At 37.3% G+C, this 23330-nt stretch overlaps 2 protein-coding genes across 3 annotated transcripts; one reads left to right on the forward strand and one right to left on the reverse strand.

The window, feature by feature from the left end:
- Positions 1-424: 424 nt before the first annotated feature.
- LOC103933616 (cationic amino acid transporter 7, chloroplastic) lies at positions 425-5840 on the reverse strand. Of its 2 annotated transcripts, none has more exons than XM_009343306.3 (3): positions 5284-5831; positions 4359-5147; positions 425-1226 (listed from the first exon to the last, which is right to left on the reverse strand). In XM_009343306.3, exons 1-3 carry the CDS (start codon positions 5684-5686, stop codon positions 655-657), a joined length of 1764 nt encoding a protein of 587 aa, XP_009341581.2. In that variant the 5' UTR covers positions 5687-5831; the 3' UTR covers positions 425-654. The 2 variants fall into 2 exon arrangements, with proteins under 2 accessions (XP_009341581.2, XP_048428737.1); XM_048572780.1 differs by lacking the exon at positions 425-1226 and adding an exon at positions 1749-1941 and having other exon boundaries at positions 5284-5840.
- An 8766-nt stretch (positions 5841-14606) lies between these two features.
- LOC103933617 (probable inactive poly [ADP-ribose] polymerase SRO1) lies at positions 14607-22434 on the forward strand. Its single transcript, XM_009343307.3, is given in 9 exon segments — positions 14607-14814; positions 14937-14982; positions 16150-17248; positions 17250-17401; positions 18032-18273; positions 18655-18743; positions 19245-19472; positions 19578-19673; positions 22093-22434. Coding segments are annotated over 7 exon segments (1803 nt in total). The 5' UTR covers positions 14607-14814; positions 14937-14982; positions 16150-16276; the 3' UTR covers positions 22117-22434.
- Positions 22435-23330: the final 896 nt, after the last annotated feature.

Below are 23330 nucleotides of genomic sequence, written 5' to 3' on the forward strand. Positions count from 1 at the left end.
GAGACTATTTTGGCTAAAAAAAACCTTTTTAAAATGGCTAGTTAGTGATTTCATCATGGCAGTAAACTCTTCTAAGAGTGGAAGACTCACAAAAGCACTTCAGCCTCTCAATGATCACTATCGTGTGATTCATAAGTGTCAAGAATTGACCTCAGGACATGTCGTGTAAATTACAAGCTTCGAATTCGTCACCATCCACTAGGTCACCCCGTGGTGGTTGAAATTTTGCTTTGCAAGAAATTTTGTCAGTGAAACACAAGCATGTACATCACGTTTAATAATACAAGTGGAGACACTAAATAATATATCATCTCTTCACTTATATTATATCGCACGTACCAACCTGTATTCCCGACTCTGAGCACATGGAAATTTTTATTTGGTTTGCATTTTTGTGATGCTCTATCTTACAAGTCATTACTAGTGAGATCAACATCCAACGATAAAGTTGATGGGATTACATTGCCAGCCGGGTAAAGGAACCATAGCCTAAAAAGCTTTGCTTTTTCAAGTACCCACCAAACACCAAACTATACATTTGTCATTTGGGCAAAGATGCGCGCCATCTATTCTTCCTAACCTTTTCTCTTCTCCTTGTTTTCCCTCTCTAATTGGTCCATCAACATCACAATTACAAGTCAATAGATGAAATATCTACACTCCAAGACTTGGATCATTACTTTCTTGAGCTGATTCTCTCTGAAATTCACCGTTCTTTTGATTGAGAGATCCACTTCCTTCTGCATCAAAGCTAGCATGAACGCTATAGAACACGTACACGAGCACGGTAACTCCCGAAAAGACTCCGAACCTCACATAGGATGGCTTGTCCATAGACCCCAACAAAAATATGTTCAAGAAGATGGAGATGGATGGCATCCATGGCATCAAGGGGACGCCCCAATATTCCGGCTTTCTCACTTGTGGAACCTGGAAATGGAAAATTTGCAGCATTGAAACCGCAATTGCTGCGGTGACAACAAGCATGAAGGCTTTCAGCTTCCCTCGTGGTGCGAAATGCCAAATGAAGACGAAGATGATAGAGGTGAGGGAAAATGAGCACAGGAATGATAATGTAGGTCGTGGATTGGTCGTCCCCACCACGACATAGCGCCTAAAAATCACAGCGTTGGCCACCATGTAGAAAACAAATAGCGTTCCGATGGATACAAGGTTGAGAAGGACATTCAGATCCGTGAAAAGCGCAATTGCGGCTGTCAAGATACCTGAAAGGAACAAGTCACAAATATGCAAGTACGAAAAACATGGAGAAGAACAGGAAAAAAAATAAAAAACACACGTAACATAGACTAGACTTTTTCTAAGGGCGAGTAACTTTAATTTTTTAATTTTTTTAATTTTCGGGACTAAGACGAGAAAAACAAAGAGGTGATGGGAGATGAAGATTAGACGAGCACCCACAAAACAAAAGCATAAATGTGACAAAGAATATGAGAGCCAAGTTGCCGAGTTGAGTGGGATAGCCATTTATACGAAGTTTGACAGGTGAGATTGAGAGAAAATAAAAGGTCGTCTTCCATCAATGGCTGCAAGTGCATGCATATGCAGGGATTTTTATCTAGTGAACATTGAAGATGCATGGTTGGACCAATCTCGACCATTTGACTCACTCGTAACTTGAACATTAAAATCTCCTACAACTTAAAAATCGAACACGAAAGCGACAGAGATAAAGATAAAGATGACGATGATGCTAAAGTCAGAATGCCCATGAACATGATAAAAGCTGGCTGCAAAGGTAACTATCAACCATGTTTTATATTAGATATTGAAAAAAGAAAATTGATACTACGACCACGAGATAGATAGATAGATAGATAAATTGATGGAGAGAAATCTGATACGCCCATTGCACTAAAGTTGACAAAAGCAAATTCCTAGCATAGTTCCATTTCACCCATGCGCACAGCTCGCGGGCGGCTGCAACCAATTGATATATCACCAAAATATACTCATCACCAACACCACCAACAAGATTAAACATGCTATGAGACGACGAATAGAGCAGAACAACAATGTTATGAGAACTTATGACGATAAATACAAAAATTCTATGGTGTTCTGAAGTATGAGATACTTCGGATGTTACGTTTTAACAGTTGTCTTGATTTTTTCAATTCCTCACAAACATCAAACAAATTCAAACACTCATATTGTCTTACCGGGTAGATGCAGAAAATCAACATATTGGGTTGTTAATGAATACCAATTAAGACTTGTTTAATTGATATCATCATAATACAGAAGTGAAATTTGTAGTGTTAACAATCGTGTAAGTGAAGTAAAACTAAATAAATCTGGTACCCGTTAACAACCTAATGAGTTGATTTGTCGCATCTACTTCCGAGGTAGCTTAAGCAAAATCCAAAATGGATGAAGATGACTCACATTGACATCCCTCTTTCCTCATCACATCTTATTAGATAAACACATAGATTACAGGAAGGAAGGACGAAGAAGCTGCAGTTCTCACACTTTCGCTGGTGGACAAAGGTAGGATCTTTTTTCACATCATCTTTATTTATTATTAGCAACAACAAATATTTAGGGTTTAAGTGGGCCACGCAATTCCCAACCATTCATGGCAGGGAGGAGATGGAGGACTCACTAAACCCTACACTAATCAACAGTTGATAATTTCCTACGTGTGCCTCTTACCAGCCACGCACTAGAGAAATTTTTTAATTGTGACGGAAATACAAATAGTACACCATGTATTTTTATATAAATAGTGAAATTTTTTAATTTTTAATTTATTAATTTTTTAACACATATTCCATCATTTATATAAGGACACGTGATGTACCACCATGTGCCGATCACATTGAAAATCTCTCCACTAAGGATTTGGATCATCTCTTGAACCTAAGAAAAGGATTCTCCTGACTAAGCAGTGTGGGGCTATTGGGCTATAAACTGGAGTTCCTTTAAAGTTATATTAATTATAATCGTTGGATGGTAATCTAACAGCCCACGCTGCTTGATCAGGAGGATTTTCTCCTAATCCCTCCACTAATCCTAACTCCTAACTCTACCAATCAGCTGCTGACAAATATACTTACAAAATCCGTCAACTCATCCGTCGGGCGATGCTAGAACTTTTTTTGGTCAAAAGAAGATGAGCCAAAACAAAACGGACGGTCGGTCGGTCGGCCGTGGAAAACGGAAACGGTTCAAATGGACCCCACCACAGAATTAGTTCGAAACGCCCGGAATAAACCTCCTCCTTCGCATGGGGCAAAGTGCGCGCACAGCAAACAACACACGCATTGCACGCAAACACATTAACTCTCACATTGATTGATAAACACGAAAAGAAAGCGTTATATTATTACCATTATCGACTGACACATTATCACAACCACCCTAAATTTAATGGATTTGGATCCTATCTTAGAAGGTTGAGCCACTAAAACAAAGCATATGAATTGTTAAATTTTGATCTAACGGTTACAATTATTATAATTTTTAAAAGACTCTCTTATTTGTAACTGTTAGATCAAAATCCTACTGCCCGTATGCTTTGCTTAGAAGGCTCAGTCTCCTAAGCTTAGAAGAGGATCCAGATCCAAATCCAAATTTAATAAGAAAAATGCTAATAAGACTCTCTCCAAATGTAAAAATGTTGTTTTTACCAATTATTTGTAACATAATGTGTCAGAGAGATGAGACAACTTCTGGTGACAGATCCTACGTCTATTACAAAGACATTACAAATAAGTGGTAAATATAGTATTACTCATCAAAATAGAACTCTCTATAGACTCTTAGCCATCTTTTTTTTTTGCACCATAATTGTAATATTGGCATGGGAATTATAGCAAAAATATAAAATGATTTAGAGTCTATGAAAAATTTTACTTTTGAAAAAATCTCTTTATGCTCATTTGATAAGCATACGTTAATAAAAAATATATGAGGATTGATGATTTAATCCTTAATTAATTAAGGTGTTTATTTTTTCTAATAATAAAAACACTAAATGGATAAGTTACTAATTTATAAAATAGACTATGTAATATATTTATCTACTGAATTACATATTGGAATTTTATCCAGAAATTTTTACTGTATTAATCCACCGTTGTGTGATTTTTGACCCGAAGCATAATTTGATACAGCACAGATCATAAAACGAGTAAAAGAACATTAAACAATATTAGGCCGCGTGATGCCAATGTTTCGTGTTCATGAAAAAATCTAACGCTGTATTTGTGTGTGATTTGATTTCTTTCTTTCTCAGATCAACACAAAACAAAAAATTAAAATAAAAGAAACAAACCAACGAAGGAGGAAAAAAAAAAAAGAAATATAAAACTTTTGGATAATTAACGTACCGAGAAAAGCGGAGGCGTTGACAGGCGTGGATGTCTTAGGGTGGACCCTAGCGAACCAACCAGGGACAACCCTGGACCGTCCGATGACACACATGTAACGCGCCTGGCCCAGCATGGCCACAAGCAGTGACGTTAGAATTCCAAAACTGGCCCCCACTCCGATCACGTTCGACTCCCACTTCCCCCTGAACGCTGCCGAAAACGGAGCCTCCGGGTCGATCGCGTCGTACGGGAGGAGCTTCGACATGGACGCCGCCATTAAGCAGTAGAGGACGGTGACGAGCAAGACTGAGCCCGACACGCCGATTGGGATGTCCTTAACCGGATTCTTCACCTCTTCCGCCATCGTCGATACGGCGTCGTACCCGATGTAGCTGAGGTAAACCATACTTGCCCCATTAAACACACCCGAAACCCCGTAAGGAAAAAACCCGGATGGCCGAGCCGGGTCGGCCGGGTGCGTGAAGTTGTTCCAGTCCCCTTTGCAGAATCCAGCGACTATAACAAACATGATGAAAATTATATGCACCGCCGTCAGCACCATGTTCAAAACAGAGCTCTCCTTCGTACTGTAGCAGATGATAAGCGTAATGGTTAAAACGACGACGACGGCGACGACGTCGGTCTGATTGAATCCGTCGGGGAGTACGGAGACAGTGAACCTCCATTTGGCGGCGGGGACGCCGATTGCAGAGCCCAAGTAGGCGGTGAAGCCCCTCGCGACGGCGGCGTTCGACATTACGTAGTCCATCACCAGGTTCGCTCCGGTTAAAAACGCCACGAATTCACCTGAGAAACCCAAACGCCCAAACCCCAAATCCCAAACCAAAAATATCAAAAATAAGCCAAAAAGGAAAGCATTTAAGTAATTAATTATTAGAAACATAGAGAAAGAAAGAACAGAAGAAAATATCAGAAAGTTTACCGAAGGTGACGCGGAGGTAGCTAAAGGCGCCGCCAGCAACGGGCATGTCGACGGCGAACTCAGTGTAGCAGAAGGCGGAGAGAAGAGCGCAGAATCCGGCAATGGCGTAGGAGATGACGATAGCTGGGCCGGCGTAGAGGCGACTGGCACGACCGGTGGTGACAAAGACGCCAGCACCGACCATCCCGCCGAGGCCCAATCCGACGAGGTCGAACCAGCGGAGCGTCTTCTGCATGTGGGGGCCGGAGCGAGCTCGGACGGCGCTCATTTCGTCGTAGGAGGTGGAGACGGAACTGGCCCGGCGAGCGAGGCGGGTGGGTGTGTCAGCCAGGGCTCGGAGGTAGGCCCGGGGACTTGAGAAAGAGGAGGAGGGGCCATGGGGGACTGGGGCACTAATCTCCATTGAGATTTGATGTGGGTTATCTTTCCTTTGGATTTTGAGTGAGGATCGAGTTTCCTTTATATAAATAAATGTAAAAGCTTCTGACTGCGGACGGTGACTTTGGATAAAAGACAAGGCAGAGGAGGAAGGCCAAAAGGTTAGCTACTTACTGGAATCAGTATGGGTCATAGGGGAGATGTGAATTGGGAATAAGAATCGTCATCGGATTCTCTTCGGAAAGATTTCGAGGATCTGTATATTTTATTTGTCATCGTGTTTTTAGGAATTATTTTAAATTTTATTATTTAAAATTAAATATAAATAGTATTTAAAAAAATTAACGTTTACGATATACGACTAATAGATACAATTCACGAATTTTTAAAACTCTCACAAAAAGAGCCGGAGAGAATTCGGATTCTAGAAATAAATGGAAGGGCATTTATGCCAACACATCCCTCATGGATACAATTTTTTATGTATCGGTTCAAATTCTGGCATCCATCTATATAAAGGTATGATAGTTAAAAATCCATATGTTCGGCCAAAAAAGTTAAAAATTCATACGTTTGACCAATAAAGTTAAAAATCCATACTAATTAACAAATATATTTTGAACCTAATCAATCAATTATTTTCGTTAATTATCATATGTAAAGCACATAGTCACATATGCTGACACATTCCGACCAAGGTCAGGGCATGCTGGTCGTCACGTGAAAGTGACGTAACCATGTGAACAGTGCGGAAGCTAATAAATAATAATAAAAGTACAAATAAACAAAAACACAGCTATACACAAAGTAAATAACATACATGTGCAAGCGTAAGTGTGAAAAACAAAGTTCAGAGCACGAAAGACTTAATGCAATCTGGGAGAAACAACACTAATTAAGCACACCCAAAGGTGGTCCTACATTGGTGATAATCTGTCATATAAGCCGGGAAAATCCTCTGGGGAGCCACCAAAGGCGCTAGCCAAACTAGAACCTGGAGGGGCACAAAACAAAAAGCGTGAGCGGGCAAAAATAAAGCTTTTCAAAAACCATTTCATAAACAAAGTTCTAACCCCTGGCCGTAAAACCTATATACTTCCCAGAAAAATAGAATATATACATATATATATATAAATCATGCTCGGAAATATGCCATGCCAAATGTCTCGAAATAAAATGTAAGTACTCAGGTAATGCCAAACAATGTCATGTAATCTGTCAGCTGGAGTCACCTAACGTGACCTGTACGGCTGAATCTAGAGCTTAAATCTCCATCTCACTAACTATACCTGCACACGAGTCGGAATCACCTAAAGTGGTCTGTACGACAGGACTGGGTGTATAATAAGTACGCTTAAGTGCTACGATCACGTGAAGACTGGGCGAATAATCGCGGGTCACCTACAAGTCGGAACCACCTAAAGTGGTATGTACGATAGGACTGTGCACCTAACTTGGATCCAAGATGAGCGTGTGGTGCGGGAGGTGAACATCACGTGAAGGACTGTGCCCAACTCTGGACGGGAGCATTAACACCGGAGGTGCAGGTTATGAGCTCTCTATGCATCTCAAATCACTACTGAACATAAACATAAACCATAACTTACCTGGCACTTACCTATGCATCCGCAGCACCAACACACACACACACACACACACACATATATATATATGCAACTAATAATGCATAATTAAATGGGTAAACATAATGCATGGGACGTGCTGGAAAGAAATGTCGTCGTATGCCCTTGTCCTATTTCTGGACACCTCATCTGGGGTGCGCTGTGTCTCGATGTACTATAAGAGCTGATTCATGAAAGTCGTCTACTACGCAAATACGCTTGTCAAATCTGCGACCTGTCGAGACAAATGTTGTTCACTATTCGGGGTGGAAGAGCTTGGATGATAGACATCTATATGAGTAGTGGAAGTGTAATGGATTTCGGATCTAAAATTCAAGCTGGGACTAGTAAATCTGCAAAAAAAAAACGAAGCAAAAATAATCCCAGTTTAATCGCCAATCTGTGAACCTTAAGTTGGGTCGGTTGAACAGGTCTGGGACCCATCAGGTGGGCCGCGGAAGCCGGTTAGGCGCTTGAGAGCATGCCAAACTATGTGCGTGCTAGGCCTGAGTTATGTCTGGCCTGGCTACCCATCTTGGGCTTGTGTTGTTAGGGCAGCGACGCTTTTAGGTCTTGCTTATGGTTTAGACCCATGTGGATTGGGCAAGATATTTTCATTGCTACCTTAGGCCTGTAGCTACCTAGGCTTGTTGAATTGATGCCCTTGCGTTGTGGGTTTGATGCTTCGTAGCTTCTTCACCATGGCTCGAGGGTGCACTGTGGACCACTGCAGTGACTGTTTTCACTGCTGGCATGGTAACAGTGGCGCCCCATGGTGGTAGAGTTGCTTATTTTGCCGTGGTGATCCTCGAGGAGCGACGACATGGGGCTATGTGGTGATCCATCTTCCGGTCTAAATCCTTATACGTAGAATGTTCCATTTGCCGTGGTTTCATAATTTCCCATCATCGTGTTTCTTCACCGGGGCTATTCAAAGAATTTAAATAAAAATTCTAAGAATAGGAACATGTGGGAATATCTACATATAAACAAAAATTTTGAAACGTTGAATGCGAAAGACTTTCTCAAGTGTGTGAATCAAACTTTCAATGAAAGCACTAACTTGTGGCAGAAAATTTTCGTCGTCTTCAGTCTTGACAAAATTGTATCTACAAAACAATCAACATTTTTTTATCAAAGTCCAAAGCCTCACGCACCCACGAGGAGTGAGGGAAGGGGAATATGATTTGGCTAATGGATATCCGATGCCTAAGTCAGAAACTCTGAATAGAGTGAGTATTTAGGTTTTTTGGTATAGCGAAAAACTTATCAAATTTTGGAGGTGATGAGGGTATTTATAGGATGTAGTGGCCGACCATGGTGTATGGTTCTGCCCTACACATGGTAGCCTCTTATTGGCCAAGTTATGTCATTCGTAGGATGCGCAAGGAAAATATATTTCCATGATATTAATTAGGAGATAATATCTTAGAATAATAGTGATAATATCCCTAATTGATTGTGGTAGGGATTCCTTACTTGATAAATTATATCTTTAATGCCTTTGACTTTTTTATGCCACGAGTAGGGGAGTTTTAAGCAGTCATAGTCCGCTGCTTGAACTTGTAGGGATGATGAGTTGTGAGTGGTAATATAAATATTCGATGCCCATTTAGTGAGGGCAATCTTATCTTTCATGAGTAAAAGTCCACGTGTCACCTTCTGGATTTTTGGGATTATATTTGGCTTCACAATGGTGTTGAAAATATTAATCCCACATTGGGTAAAGAATGGACCTTGCATGTGCTTATAAGTAATTAGGCATTCCTCATATTTCCAATAAGTTTTATGATGAAACTTCAACTTTCTTCATGGTATCAAAGCAGATTGTCTCATGTGTGAACCACAACAACCACACGTACTCCACGTCACCCAATTTATGTTGTCCACATATTAAACTTGAGAACTTGCCACACGTGAGAGTACTGGTGGAGTCAGAAAAATCTACTAAGGATGGTCAACTTAAATTAACAAAAATTAAGACAAAACAAAATAAAATCATCTAATAGCACAAAATCCTTAGGTTTGCCAAGTTGATTTCCTATTCATGGATTGAGGTGCTATGTCTTCATGTAGGGTAGTAAATTTCACTAATATAAAAATTTATTTCAACAACTAACCACAACTACTACCACATTTAGCATTCATATTACCATTTTTTTAAATATCTTCTAGGCCCTAGAAACATACAAGTCAACAAATCAAAATTTTCATATTTGTGAAATTTATGTCAGCTTTTATTTCAATAAAGGTCCAATCGGTGAGAAGGACCATGCCTTGAGAATAATACATACAAAATCAAATTTGAACATATACAAATATGCAATATAACTTGAGAAGGGTCAATTGACTATACTAAGAGCATCCCTAAAGGAGATGTCAAAAATAGTATGTCAAAATTATGTTTGATGGTTGATCTGGCAAATTGAATACAAGTGCTAAATCCTTTTCTTTTCCAATAGATGTATCAAATATGCATATTATTATTTTATTGCGCCCAGAGATATATTAACTATTAAAATAATCAAAATTAATTTTTGTTTTTATTCTATTGGTTGTTAATGGGACCTATGAATTAAAAAATAAAATTAAAAATATTTGACTCAATCTAAAATTCGGTACTTGGCGGAATATCCTGTAAATAAAATTAACTTTGCACAGTAGACTAGATACAAGTTAGTCAGTGATATAAAGTGCAGTTGTAAGAACAAAACATAATTGACCAATACGTTCAACTAATCAGAGTCTGCCCAGATTAGTTTCAGAACAATAATTCCTAAGCTTGAACACGTTTACATATCGATTCATTATGCAAACAATAATAACAAAGCAATTATGAGTTAAAGTATGCGAGATTGACTAGTTAAGCTCACCTGTCAACAAGTACAAATTCGTCAGTTAATCAAATGCAAATCTATGAACCAAATTTAGATCACTACGAGCTATCTTAGTCAACAACAAATCAGTTCATTGCTCATAATATGCAGCGTAAGCTTAGTCTCTAACACATATTAAATAACAATTTATAGGATGCATGAAACATATACAAGTAAATAAGATATGTGGACAAGCTTAAGAGACAAACAACGCAAGATGTTTTTGGCCGAAAAAACCCACATTTGGGTAAAAAAAACCGGGTACTCTCTACTAAATCCAATCCACTAGTGAAATCAAGATTCTTACAAAGTAACCACACAAGCTCAATTCCTAGATCCTAATCTACGGAGCAGCTTGTACCTTTGTGCAACCTTGCCTTCCACAAGATGGATTCTTTCAGTCTTCATGAAGTGGCAGCTCATCCTGAGCTCTTCACCTTGCAGCACCGAAATCCAATCAACTTATGCAAATGATGTTATGATGAAGTTGATGCAAATCTGGATTCGATTGTATAGTCAGTTTCACCAGTCAAACCCTTGAAAGATGAAACTAATGCAAATCTAAAAAGATGTTAGTTTAAAGATTTGATACTTGAAAAACTTGACCACGAAATTAAAACAAAACCATGAAGAAAATGCTACCCTAATATGCAATGATTGGGTGTTTGATGCATGAACATGACTTTGTGGCTAGGGTTTCAATGAAGAACACAAGAGGTAGCTCAAAGCTAAAATCAACTATTTTCTAAAAATGTAATACTCCTAGCCAAAACAAATGAGCATATAAAACAAATTTAACCAAGCAATTTCAAAGTTAGATTTTGAAATATTCGATGAAGAACATTACCTATAAAATATGTTTGATGCTCTTAGGAGGTCTGAGATGGAGATGAAAATAAAGCTCTCCAGAAAACTTTTCCAATCTCAACCCCAAAAACCGAATGAACCCTAGCTTGATCTTTATAAAGAAGGCTTGGTGTATAGGCAGAACAGGGGACCAAAAAAGCCACATGTCATGTGCAAAATCAATCTGGAAAGATCTAGGGCTAAAAACCCATTTTCGGGAAAAAGTTGTCAAATGGCACATGTGGGTTGTCTTAAAGTGTGTCCCCAGCTTGCGTGAAAGCAGCGAGAAGTTTTGACGAGACAGAACACCTAGATAGAATGAATTGGAAATAGTTGCATGAAATGCATATGTATGAACAAACCTTTGATGAGAGAAATTAAGCTCTTGAAGTGATATTTCCAGCAACATGATCCCAGAGAATCAATTAAACCCTAAATATAACTAAAGCATGTATGGTACAATTTACAACATTTGACAAGGGAAACCAAACAATAAAACTAGACTTCACACCTTCTTTGTTTGCTGTAAAAAAAGACAGCTAGAAAGTAAGGAGTCAAATGACTCAGCTGCCACATCATATTTGGCATATCCATTAGAGAACACTTGAATGTCTTTTAATTCTATTTGGCATATTTGACATCTCCTTTGGAGATGGTCTAAGCCTTCATTGGCTCTACCCTTGCATGAGGAGATATTGAAAATTTTAATTCAATGTCGGGAAAAGAAATGACTTTGCATGTCCTTATACATAATTGAGCTACTCCTTATATTGCTAATCAATTTTATAATGGAACCTCAATTTTTTTCGTAGGTGTACTAAGCTCAATTCACAAAGTTTCATGGAGATGTTGAAAAACTTTCATGGCCGATGGGGATTTTGAATCACAAGTGTTATGAACTTTTTCATGTAATTTGGCATTTCATTCGAAGAGATATTTCACAAATTGAAAGCTTGGGATTTGGGTTGGGCGACAGATATTTGAATCAGTAGAGTTGTCGTAGCGAAGAGTGGTGAGCTGAAAGCTAGAGTAAAAGGGTTGAGGGAAGGCAACAAGTGCGTCAGTTCAAATTGTTTATGGTTGTGTGATCTAAAATAAGGGCAAACTAGGAACCTTAGTGATAATATTTTTTTAATAAGCAAATTAATTTTACAAAATGGATGTCAATAAAGGCATCCTTAAAAAATAAGTAATTTAGGTAGACTATGGTCTACTTGGTATCGTATTAAAAAATTTCAGATTTTTTCAAAACATTTCTTAAAAACATCTTTTAAGAACAGTTTTCTTTAAGTTTTAAAAACTTATTTGGTACGAGACTCAAAATTATTTTTAAATTTTAATAATTTAAGAGAAAAGAAAAAAAAACCAATAGCAGCTCCTCGTGAATTCGAATATTACTATTAAATTTAATTGGACAGACAAATAAATTCATAGAGACAGTCGGAGTAGAGAGAGATTCAGAAGGAAGGGGGAGTAGAGGAGAGAGAAAGAAATGAGAGGAGAGAAAAAAATAGGATAGAGATAGAGAGCTTGCAAGCAAAGTTTGAGAGTGAGAGGAGAAAATAGAGAAAGTAGTGGGTTTGGAGTTTAAAATTTTTAAAAACTCATTTTTTGTGTTTTCTATAAGTAGGCTAATTTTTAAGTTTGTTTGAGTGGAGTTTATGAAAACAGTAAAACCAAAATAAGGCGTAAAACTTAAAATGTATTTTTGAGTTTATAAAATTGGATTCAAGTAGAATACCAAACATGCATTTAAGATTTTAAACTAAATTTATAAACTATATGATATGTCACTAATAAAAACTAAACAATTTAATCAACATTTAATTAATAATTCAATCACTAGCATTTATATTATATCACTTATAAAATTTTAGTCAAGCGTGTTGTTTTACACATACTATAAAATATGATAATAATAATCGAATCATTATACACAGTGCCATATCATACCGTCCCTTCACATTTTGGTTGTCCTTCATGATATGTAGCTCACCACATGACCCCTACATTGGCCATTTTGCCCTAATTTACCCGTTTGCCATACATTTATGTATCAGATAACCAAACAATATAGTTTTGATGCACCATGAACATCTCAAACGATTGCACATGCACATGGAATGTATATATACACACTTGAATGTCCATTGGAGAACACTTGAATGTCTTTTAATTCTATTTGGAATATTTGACATCTCCTTTGGAGATGATCTAAACCTTCATTGGCTCCGCCCTTGCGTGAAGAGGTATTGAAAATATAAATTCAAAGTCGGGGAAAGAAATGACTTTGCATGTCCTTATACATAATTGAGCTACTCCTTATATTGCTAATCGATTTTATAATGGAACCTCAATTTTCTTCGTGGGTGTACTGAGCTCAATTCACAGAGTTTCATGGAGATGTTGAAAAACTTTCATGACCAATGGGGATTTTGAATCACAAGTGTTATGAACTTTTTTATATGACTTGGCTTCACATTCGAAGAGAAGTTTCACAAGTTGAAAGCTTGGGATTTGGGTTGGGCGATGGATATTTGAATCAGTGGAGTCGTCGCCAGCGAGGAGTGTTGAGCTAGAAGCTAGAGTAAATGGGTTGAGGAAAGACAGCGAGTGCGCTGGTTAAAATTATTCTTGGTTGTGTGCTCTAAAATAAGGGCAAATTAGAATCCTTAGTGATATTATTTTTTTAATAAGCAAATTAAGTTTACAAAATGAATGTCAACAATGGCATCCTTAAAAAATGAGTAATTTAGGTAGATTAGGGTTTGCTTGGTATCGTATTAAAAAAATTTTAGAAATTTTCAAGACATTTCTTAAAAACATCTTTTAAGAACGGTTTTCTTTAAGATTTAAAAACTTATTTGATATGAGACTCAAAGTTGTTTTTAAATTTTAATAGTTTAAGAGAGAAGAAAAAAAAACCCAATAGAAGCTCCTTGTAAATTCGAATATTACTATTAAATTTAATTGGACAGACAAATAAATTCAAGAGAGTCAAAGAGAGATAAAAAAGAGAGAGGAGAAAAAGAGCTAAGAGGTGAGAGAACTATAAGGTAGAGATTCAGAAGGAAGGGAGAGTGGAGGAGAGAGAAAGAAATGAGGGGAGATAAAAATAAGATTGAGATAGAGAGCTTGCAGACGAAGTTTGAGAGTGAGAGGACAAAATAAAGAAAGTAGTAGGTTTGGAGTTTAAAATTTTTAAAAACTCACTTTTTGCGTTTTCTATAAGTAGGTTAATTTTTAAGTTTGTTTGAGTGGAGTTTATGAAAACAATCCAACCAAAATAAGATATAAAACTTCAAAAATGTTATTGAGTCTATAAAATTGGATTCAAGTAGAGTACTAAAAATACCTTTAATATTTTAGACTAAATTTGTAAATTATATAACATGTTACTAATAAAAAGTAAACAATTTAATTAACATTTAACTAATAATCTAATTACCAACCCTCTATACTATATCATTTATAAAATTTTATCTAAAAAAATGATCAAACTTTGAAAAATACGTCTCACCTTTCCAAGGAAGGGGGCCCGAGAGGCGATTATTAATTTTCTTTATCGCCACGCGTCAACGTCATAGCTGACTAGTATTGTAGGTAAGAAAACGCAGGATCACAACTTCTAGGTCTTCGTCCTCGCCACGCAACCCTCCCATCTGCATTTACATGTCAAAGTAGCGCCTGCCTTGTCAAACCCTTGGCCAATCCGAAACCCTAGCACCGTCGTAGTAATCACCACGACTCCGGCTCACAATTTTCAAGCGAAGCCATGGAAGCAACTGAAGCCATCAGCAAGCCGATCTGTGAGTGTTCAGGGAAAACCTGATTTTTATTTTTAATTTACAAATTATACTTTTTGTTTTTAAATTCATTTGCGTTTTGGTTTGATGCTAGTATCTAATCAATTGTTTTTTTTGTCTGTCAGCCTTGATTGCACCGTGGTTTACCGGGTTGTTGATTTGAGGATTGAGGTAACTGTTGCGTTCTTTTGGTTGTTCTGTTGGCGGGTCGATGCCGATACTGTTTAGATGATTAAGTATTTTTTATTAGCTGTTGTATTCTGCTTATGTGTTTGAACTGTTTAATTTTTGATTGCAAGTTATCTGAATATCTGTTTGGTAGTGATGCTGGGCTGATGTTTATGCTGATTCTATGTTGAATTTGCTTTGATCTGGTTGAAATTGATCTATATGTTTATGAGCTGATTACAATTCTGGATATTTTTCGAAATTAGATTTCGGAGTTTGTACGTTAATTTTGTGTTGGAGAGATCCTTTCTCTGATTCCAAAGAACAATCACGACAACCACTTTTGTTGATCTTGATTCTTCCCTAGCTGAAACATCGTTGGTTACAGCTCATCTAACCCCCTACTCGTAGAAAGAAAAGAGAAGCAAACATATCTGAGGCGTGGGATCATTTCCCTGAAGAAGATCCCCGTATTGACCCCCACAGACCCTAGGGCCAGAGGTAATTCCTTGAGGCAACGTTGCATGCTCTTCTAAGAAGTACGACCTGACCTTAACAATCCATTTAAGAAGCCTGCTGATTGGCATTTGTATGGGTTTTTAATGCATTTCTCTCTCTTTGGTTATTATAAAGTTTGACTTCGCCAAGTAGCTTTTAACTGTGGAATTTCACCAAGTGCTATGATCTTAAATTTTAATGCCTTTATGCTATCATATTTATAAGTCGCCATGCCATCATGTGTACAATTGGTTTTGTTTTATTTGAAATATTTAGAATTTGTTATCAAATAATTGTTTTTTTTTTTTTTTGATAAAAATTGGGTTGTCGATGAATTGATTGATGCTCCTAGGTTGTATCTCTTTCAGGAAAAGACCAATTCGCTTCAAATGCTTCTTCCTCCCATCACCATTGAATTATAGTTAATGTGATCTCCTGCATCCGGATTTTGAAAGTTCGTCAATTCAAGAATTCTTGTCTACTTAGTTAGCTGAAAATGACCGAAATTCTCTAGTTATATGAAAGTTGTGTAGTGTTGAATGAATTGGTTGCACAATAATGCAAGCTTTGGATTGCAGCCATTTAAGTTTGCTTATCTATTTGTCTGATTTTTCTCTATAACCTTGATTACGTTCGTGTTCTCATATATGATTCATATTTTTCCCCACCCAGGAAGGATTTGAAAAATATCTTCGATGGCTCATCTTCTGAGAATGATGGGAGCTAGAGTTCTATCTTAATTTTGAATTCGAACTTTTGGATTCATACTTGCTGATAGATATCGGTCTAGCAGACGGAAATGGAGACAAAGATCGCAAAGGTATTGGATAGTGGTCCAAGTGTTAAGCTCGATTCAAAGAGAAAGCGGGCAACGCGGTATGCTGCAAATTTTCCTGGGGCTACCCACAGAGTATCTCAGAGGCCGAGCTTGAATAAGCTTGCCAAGCGAAGGAAATTACATGGAAGCAAAAGCAAGCTTATGAGCCCTGGATCTCGACGATCCTTACTTGCATCTTATTCAAATTTTTCAAGAAGCGGTGTGCCACAGCGCCTAATGTTTTATCAGAGTGGTGGATGGACTGATTTTCCTCAAGATCTTGTTGACTTGGTTATGAAAGATCTACAGGTCAAGAAGGAAACTGTGAACATCAAATCACATGGTGAACATTATTTGCTAGATTTTTTGCATATGTTCCGATTGAACTTGAAAACTGGTCTAAAGCAACATATTGCTTGGATTGATGAAGCTGGTAGTTGTTTCTTTCCAGAAATTTACGATGAGGATGACGATGAACCAAATTGGTACTGCTCACCTCAAGGTGGCAAAGATTTGGAACCCTGGGCTGAAGAGCATTGTGGGTCACGTGAAATAAGACTGCACCTGGAAATTGAAATAAATGGTATGGGTCAATCTGGGTTGAATGAATGTAGTGGGGAGTCGAATGGCTTTGTAAAGAAAATTCAGGTTGATCAAATTCCTGCCAGCCATGGTGATGGTACGGAAGTTGAGAATAGTTGCAACAGGAAACATGGTCTAAACGTTGATGAGTATTCTGAAGACAATGAATCAATGACAAAGAATTTAGCTAGAGCAACTGAGATTGAAAAGGAGAAGTTGGATCGGGATACTGTTCATAAGATATTCCTTAAAGGAATGAGCAGCTTTGATGTTGTAGAAGTACTTGATATATACCAGTGCTCAAGTACTCTGATGCAAGCTCGTTTGGAACTTTTTCAGAAGCAGGTAGAAATTACAAAAATGTTTCGCGGTGGATGCAAATATACGATATGCTTGGCTTGCTTCTTCTAAAGGAGAGCTTTCAACTATAATGATGTATGGGCTTGGTCATTCTGGACTAGCCACGAACAAGTCCATATATGGCACTGGTGTTCATCTCACAGAAGCGAGCTTCTCTAACACCTGGTTAGTGTTTGTTTGTTTAATATTTATGTTTTCTGTGTGAGAATTATGTTCATACTGTTCATATGAATGATGAGATGTTTGAAAAGAGTTAGTATTCCTGGGTTGGGTTGCTACTTCCGCCATTGATAAAAATGGTTTCTTGCATGGGGAAAGGATGAAGTAATGGTTTAGGGTTTCCTAAATAACATTGTCGGCACAGTTGACGGATAGTATTAAGGGCTAGACATGATTACTGTGAAGTATGGAGGTGGTATGTTATTGTCCTGCACCTAGTGTCTTGTTAGGCCTAGTTATTCCATATGGCACGTCCTCTGTGACCTGCAGCTGTTTATTACCCGCTAGATTGGAAAGTGGCTATTTTGAGTGACAATGCTATAGCAGGCATTTATTAATTTGTTTTTGTTCACTACCTTCATTGGTAAAAGTGTACTAAGGTAATTGTTGGTTGCTTCTATTTTATTATGGTTATATGTTACTGCTGGCTTCCTTTGCCATGAGAAGGTATTGGTATTGGTTATTAAGGGTATCTTTTCTGATAATTTGACTTATGCTCTTGCAGTTGTTTTACATATGGTTACTTTTTGTTAGTATGCTCATTAGAGGTGGAATAAACTTTTCATTTGTTCACAGTGCAAATTCTTGTGATGTTGACGAAAATGGGATACGACACATGTTATTCTGTCGTGTCATAATGGGAAATATGGAGTTACTTCACCCTGGAAGTACACAATTCCATCCCAGTAGCAAAGACTTTGATAGTGGAGTGGATGGTCTTGAGGATCCAAAACATTATATTGTCTGGAATATGAACATGAATACACACATATATCCAGAATTTGTTGTTAGTTTCAAGATCATATCCAATGCTGAAGGTGATGCTCTAATCCTTAAATCTTCCAGTTCGTTTCAATTATTTTCTTTTGCTAACCTGTAATAAGAACCTATGTGTCCATACTTACTGTATTTTAATAGTTCTATGGCTCTGAAATACACTGTTCAGTAGCTGTTACAGTTTGGATGGAAAATGTTTGGAAGTTATTTTAAGCAAATAGGCTTCATCCATTGGCCATAGACATCAATGGTTGGGATGTTTCACCAAATCCAAGAGATGAATGATGAATTACCTCTCCAACTTCTGATTCACTGAGACAGCTGGCTGTATCTTCAGAAAATGCTGTATCAGTAACGTGTTTTCATTATATGGGACTTTTTTTTTGGAGTACTTGAGAACTGGCTCTTGACGTTTTTTACAGGGCATCTGATTGGAACTGAGAATAAACTTGGTGCATCCGGGGTTGCAACATCCTGCCAAGGACCACAGGGCTCGTCTGCAGTTGATACAGTGCGTGCCAAACTTTCATATATTTTTTATGGTTGTTCTTGGCTGTAACATGGGATGCTTGTAACTTTACCTGATTACTTGCTTTATTACTAAATCTTACATCTATTCCTCATAGTAGAATGCTTGACGTGAGTTACATGTTCATCCAATCCAAGTGGCTGCCTCCTGAAAATTTTATTTTGATGAGCTTAGTTTGACATATAAGTCCTCATCCATATTGAGGCTTACATCTTATTTTCGAGCTGTTTGATTTATTGAACTGAAGTCCCGGAGAAGTTTGGTAGGCTTTCTATGTCTTGCACTGAGTAAAATTCCCCTTCAGTGGAGAGTACAGCTTGCATTATTTTGGGTCTTAGTCTCACATTTTTACTTCGAGAATATTTTGTATTGCAACAGAAGTTTTCTTGCTATTTTTTTGCCTTTCCTTTATTGACTGTGGAGTACTAGTAGACCATGGTGCTCAGCGATTAGCATTTTTTTCTTTTTTTTTATTCCTAATAGGGGAGCGAGACTCAGCCACTTTCTGATTCTGGGAAATCTCATGGAAACAATATTCAAGTGGTTTCAAAGCCTGGGGGATTTCAGGGGGAAAGCACTACTACTGGTTCTGCTCCTCAAAGAGCCCCTAAATCGCCTTGGATGCCTTTCCCCATGTTATTTTCTGCTATTGAAAATAAAGTTCCTCCTGAAGTTATGAAACAAGTTAATGTTCATTACGACTTATTCAGGGTATGATTAATATCGTTATTTTCCCTTCTCCCTTTTTTTGTTTGAACTTTTTAGCCTCGAAATATCTAGACACTTCTGTGTCTGATTATGATAATATCTTTTCAGGTAAAAAAGATAACTCGTGATGAATTTGTGAAGAAGTTGAGGTTGGTTGTTGGAGATACTTTGTTGAGGTCTACGATTACAGAACTTCAATGTAAGGTACAATTTTACTTTTTTTGGAGTAATTGGGTCACATTGACCTTCATCAGTTTCAACATGGATTTATTTAGTACATTAAAAGGATGAAATTAATTTACTAAAGAACGATAATGCAATTGAATGATTTAGCTTGTAGTTTGTTCTTTAGCCATTCTATTCTTTATCCAAAATTGTGGGTTGGAAATAAGTCTATATACAGTTTTACAGGTGTTCCTTTTGTATTAAATTGTATTATAAAATATGATTATGAAAATACATGATATTGAGTAGATATCATATACAAACTTAACTTGTATGATTATTGAACTATATTTTGACTTTTTAATTTTAAATGAAGCATAGATTACCAATCGAGATTCGGTACAAACTTAGGCTCTGGACATTGTTATGCACATTTTATATTAGTTTGTTATAAGGACATGGTATTGAGCATAGAGCTCAGGTGCAAAGGGTGAATTGTCACGTCCCGGATCCGAAGTTGGTGAATGAATAACCCGCGACCGGTGCGTGAGTAAAAAAATTTTAAAAATAAAAACAAAGACAAAACTTCTCTTATTCAAAAAAATCCGATAAACCTTACAAGGTGTACAAAATAATAAAAAAAAAACTCTTAAATTCCTTGTCTAACTCAACCTCAGCATGTCTAGCACCTTGCCTTGCCAAATAACTCATCTGTAAATATAAAACAGTGACGGGTGAGCAACAACCACCGTTGCCGAGTGAGTAGGATATGTAATATGCAGTCAAGCATGCTGTTTTACCCACACTAAAATATATGATAATAATAATCGAATCATTATACATAGTGCCATATCATACCGTCCCTTCACATTTTGGTTATCCTTCATGATATGTAGCTCACCACATGACCCCTACATTGGCCATTTTGCCCTAATTTACCCGGGTGCCATACATTTATCTATCGGATAACCAAACAATACAGTTCTCATGCTTCATGAACATCTCAAACAATTGCACATGGAATGTATATATACACACGTCGAAATCGATTACATGAAATCAAACATGCTTGACACGATTGCACATGGAATGTATATGTACACACGTCGAAATCGATTACATGAAATCAAACATGCTTGACATGAAAATAGATCGAGATTTAGAAATAGAATAAATCCCGTGACAACTCATGGTTTTCATGTTATCTGAAAAATAAGAATATTTGGAACACATTACTTAAACCGCTCACCCTGATCGATAGCTAGTCCACAAACAATCTCCACACATCGAACCCTCTAGCCCACTAACCTAAACTCTTTCTCTTTCTTTCGTTTTCCCTCACTCTCTTTTCTGTATATATAAACATATACATTTACATACATTCATATACATAACCTGGAAGATGCATGCATTGCAGCAGCCAACCTACGTTTCTAGTGGAGTTGAATAAATGAATGAATGCAAGTCCTTTTATAGTGGAAATGGGCGGTTAAAAGACTTAAGGGCTACGAAGCAAGTATAAACGAATGGATAGATAAAAATATGGTCTGATCTTGAAGTAATGAGTCAACGAAGTAGAAATTGACACCTACAAAAGCAAGTTGCCGCGTGCTTTAAACTAAAACGAAACTATCCCATTAACTGACACCACTAAGATTTCAATTGCAGTCTACAGCTTTCAAAATGCATGCTTGAAAACCTAGTGATTATAAATTGTAAACAAACCACAACAACAAACTAATAATATACATAAAATAAATTGAAGAAACCATGTACAATAATATCTTTTTACAGAAAGTACACATTTAAAAATACGGGATCTCACATGAATACTGTTAACCACTTGAGTTACAAGCTCTCGGCATATTTTATTATCTAAGAAGTTAAGAAAGAGGTCAGAATACCACAAATATGGACTGAAGGGTGAAGTCCTTTTTATTAGTGAAAACATGAAATAAAGAGGTCAGAATACCACAAATATGGATTGTGGAAAATGATGTAGATTATAACCGTTTCCGATTGACCAATTTAGGCGAAATGCAGTGCTTCTTCAGTTCCAGTCTATTACAGTCTACGGACTTTAATTTTTAAGTCCCAGTGGATTGAGACCAAGTTATTAAGAAATAAACCACAAACTGTTAGATAGAGGTGATTATGAATGCCCTCCATGAGCATTACAAAGACGTGAGAGGGCATTCATAATCGCCTCTATCCGGTTCATTTCTTGAAAACTTGGTGTCACTCCAAGTCCCAAGTTCGAAATTCCCTTGGGACTTGGAAATTCCTTACCTTTGACCAAAAAAAGAAAAAGGAAAGTCCCTAACCCAAACCGAGCCTAAGGTTAAACCAGACTCGATGGTTGATTGGTTCCAAGTGAACCCAGTCGCATTGGCTCATCCAGTTTTTAGATCATATCCTGTGCGGTATAAGTTTATTCATTATTTTGTTTTTGTTGCAGATGCCTTATAAAAGCAATGAGTAAATTCGAAGTTCCAAAGACAGGTTTACGCTGCCTCTAGTAGCGTGGTCCTGCCTCTCGGAGCCTGTCCATAAAAGTTTCAGATATCTGAAGACAAAGATCGTTTGAAGCTTGCCTGGTACTAATGTGTCGACATGAAGTAAATGTTATCATGGACCTATTTAAGGTTTGTTATTCAGGAATATGGGAATTCTTAGCTTTTATTTTTTGGCGAAATTTTATCTAAACATTTTACAATTACGTTGGTGTAGTGCTTAAAGTTTATGCTTTGTGTAGAACCCTAGATTTGATGGTTTTAAAGTGGATTTCTGCTGTCTACCATTCTTGTGTATATTTTGGAACTCATAGCATGGAGAACGCCTTCATCTTGTGTGAAGCCTTTGCACTTTTCATTAACTTCGGTCCAAATCTATCTTGAATGGCTTCTGACTTTCATACTCCTGACTACCCCCTTCACGATCTTTTCTTCGAAAATTGATACGTATCTACTTGCTATCCAGCATTGTTGCTACTTATTTGAAACACCGATAATCAGGAATCGTAGTTGTATTTTGTGTGTATTTTTTTCCCCTTATTTTTTTGTCATAGGTAGACCTGTAAACCGATGGGATCCATCGGATTTGGATTTTATCATCAAATTGAAAGTTTCGATCAATATTCTATTAATTACATCGTATTTGGATCAAAAAGATCCGATCCATTGACAGGTCTGGGTATGGTTATTGTTTTGAAACTCCAAATTTGCTTGCTTGAGTTTTTCCTCCCAGAACTCCCGAAGTTTTTAATGACATAGGGATCCATCAATTTGCTTCTCTATGTACTTCTTACGTGCCTTTCATTCTTTCTGAACCCTAATCTGTACTCAGAACACAAGGTTGACATGTCACACTGTAGGGAATATTCTTAATGTTCTTCCGCTTGTATTATGATACATAGTATGCCATCTTGTGTTTTAGGTACATTGAAACACCTATCATTAACTAGGGCTGTGACGTACAAGGATTGTTATGTGCATGTAATTCTTCTCTACGTCAAGTTTGTACTATGGTTATGTGCATTTAAGATTTCGAGCATGGTAATGTAAGCGAAAATAACAAAAGAATGAACAAATTAAACAACGAAAATCGATTTGTTAAGACCATATTAGAGAGTAAAAATCAAGTCTCGTAGGAGTTTTGAAATATTTAGAGACCGTTTGATAATTATTTCGTCTTTAG

The sequence above is a fragment of a genome, unplaced genomic scaffold (genome assembly GCF_019419815.1).
Source record: "Pyrus x bretschneideri cultivar Hongxiangsu unplaced genomic scaffold, Pyrus_bretschneideri_v1 Contig62, whole genome shotgun sequence".
NCBI lineage: Eukaryota > Viridiplantae > Streptophyta > Magnoliopsida > Rosales > Rosaceae > Pyrus > Pyrus x bretschneideri.

What these genes read in the sequence shown, in the direction of transcription:
- LOC103933616 (XM_009343306.3), bottom strand. Translation starts at nt 5,686, where the DNA reads ATGGAGATTAGTGCCCCAGTCCCCCATGGCCCCTCCTCCTCTTTCTCA. An exon ending in CTACCTCCGCGTCACCTTCG is followed by an intron (nt 5,148 to 5,283) that starts GTAAACTTTCTG and finishes TGGGTTTCTCAG; the next exon opens with GTGAATTCGTGGCGTTTTTA. An exon ending in CAACGCCTCCGCTTTTCTCG is followed by an intron (nt 1,227 to 4,358) that starts GTACGTTAATTA and finishes TGTTCCTTTCAG; the next exon opens with GTATCTTGACAGCCGCAATT.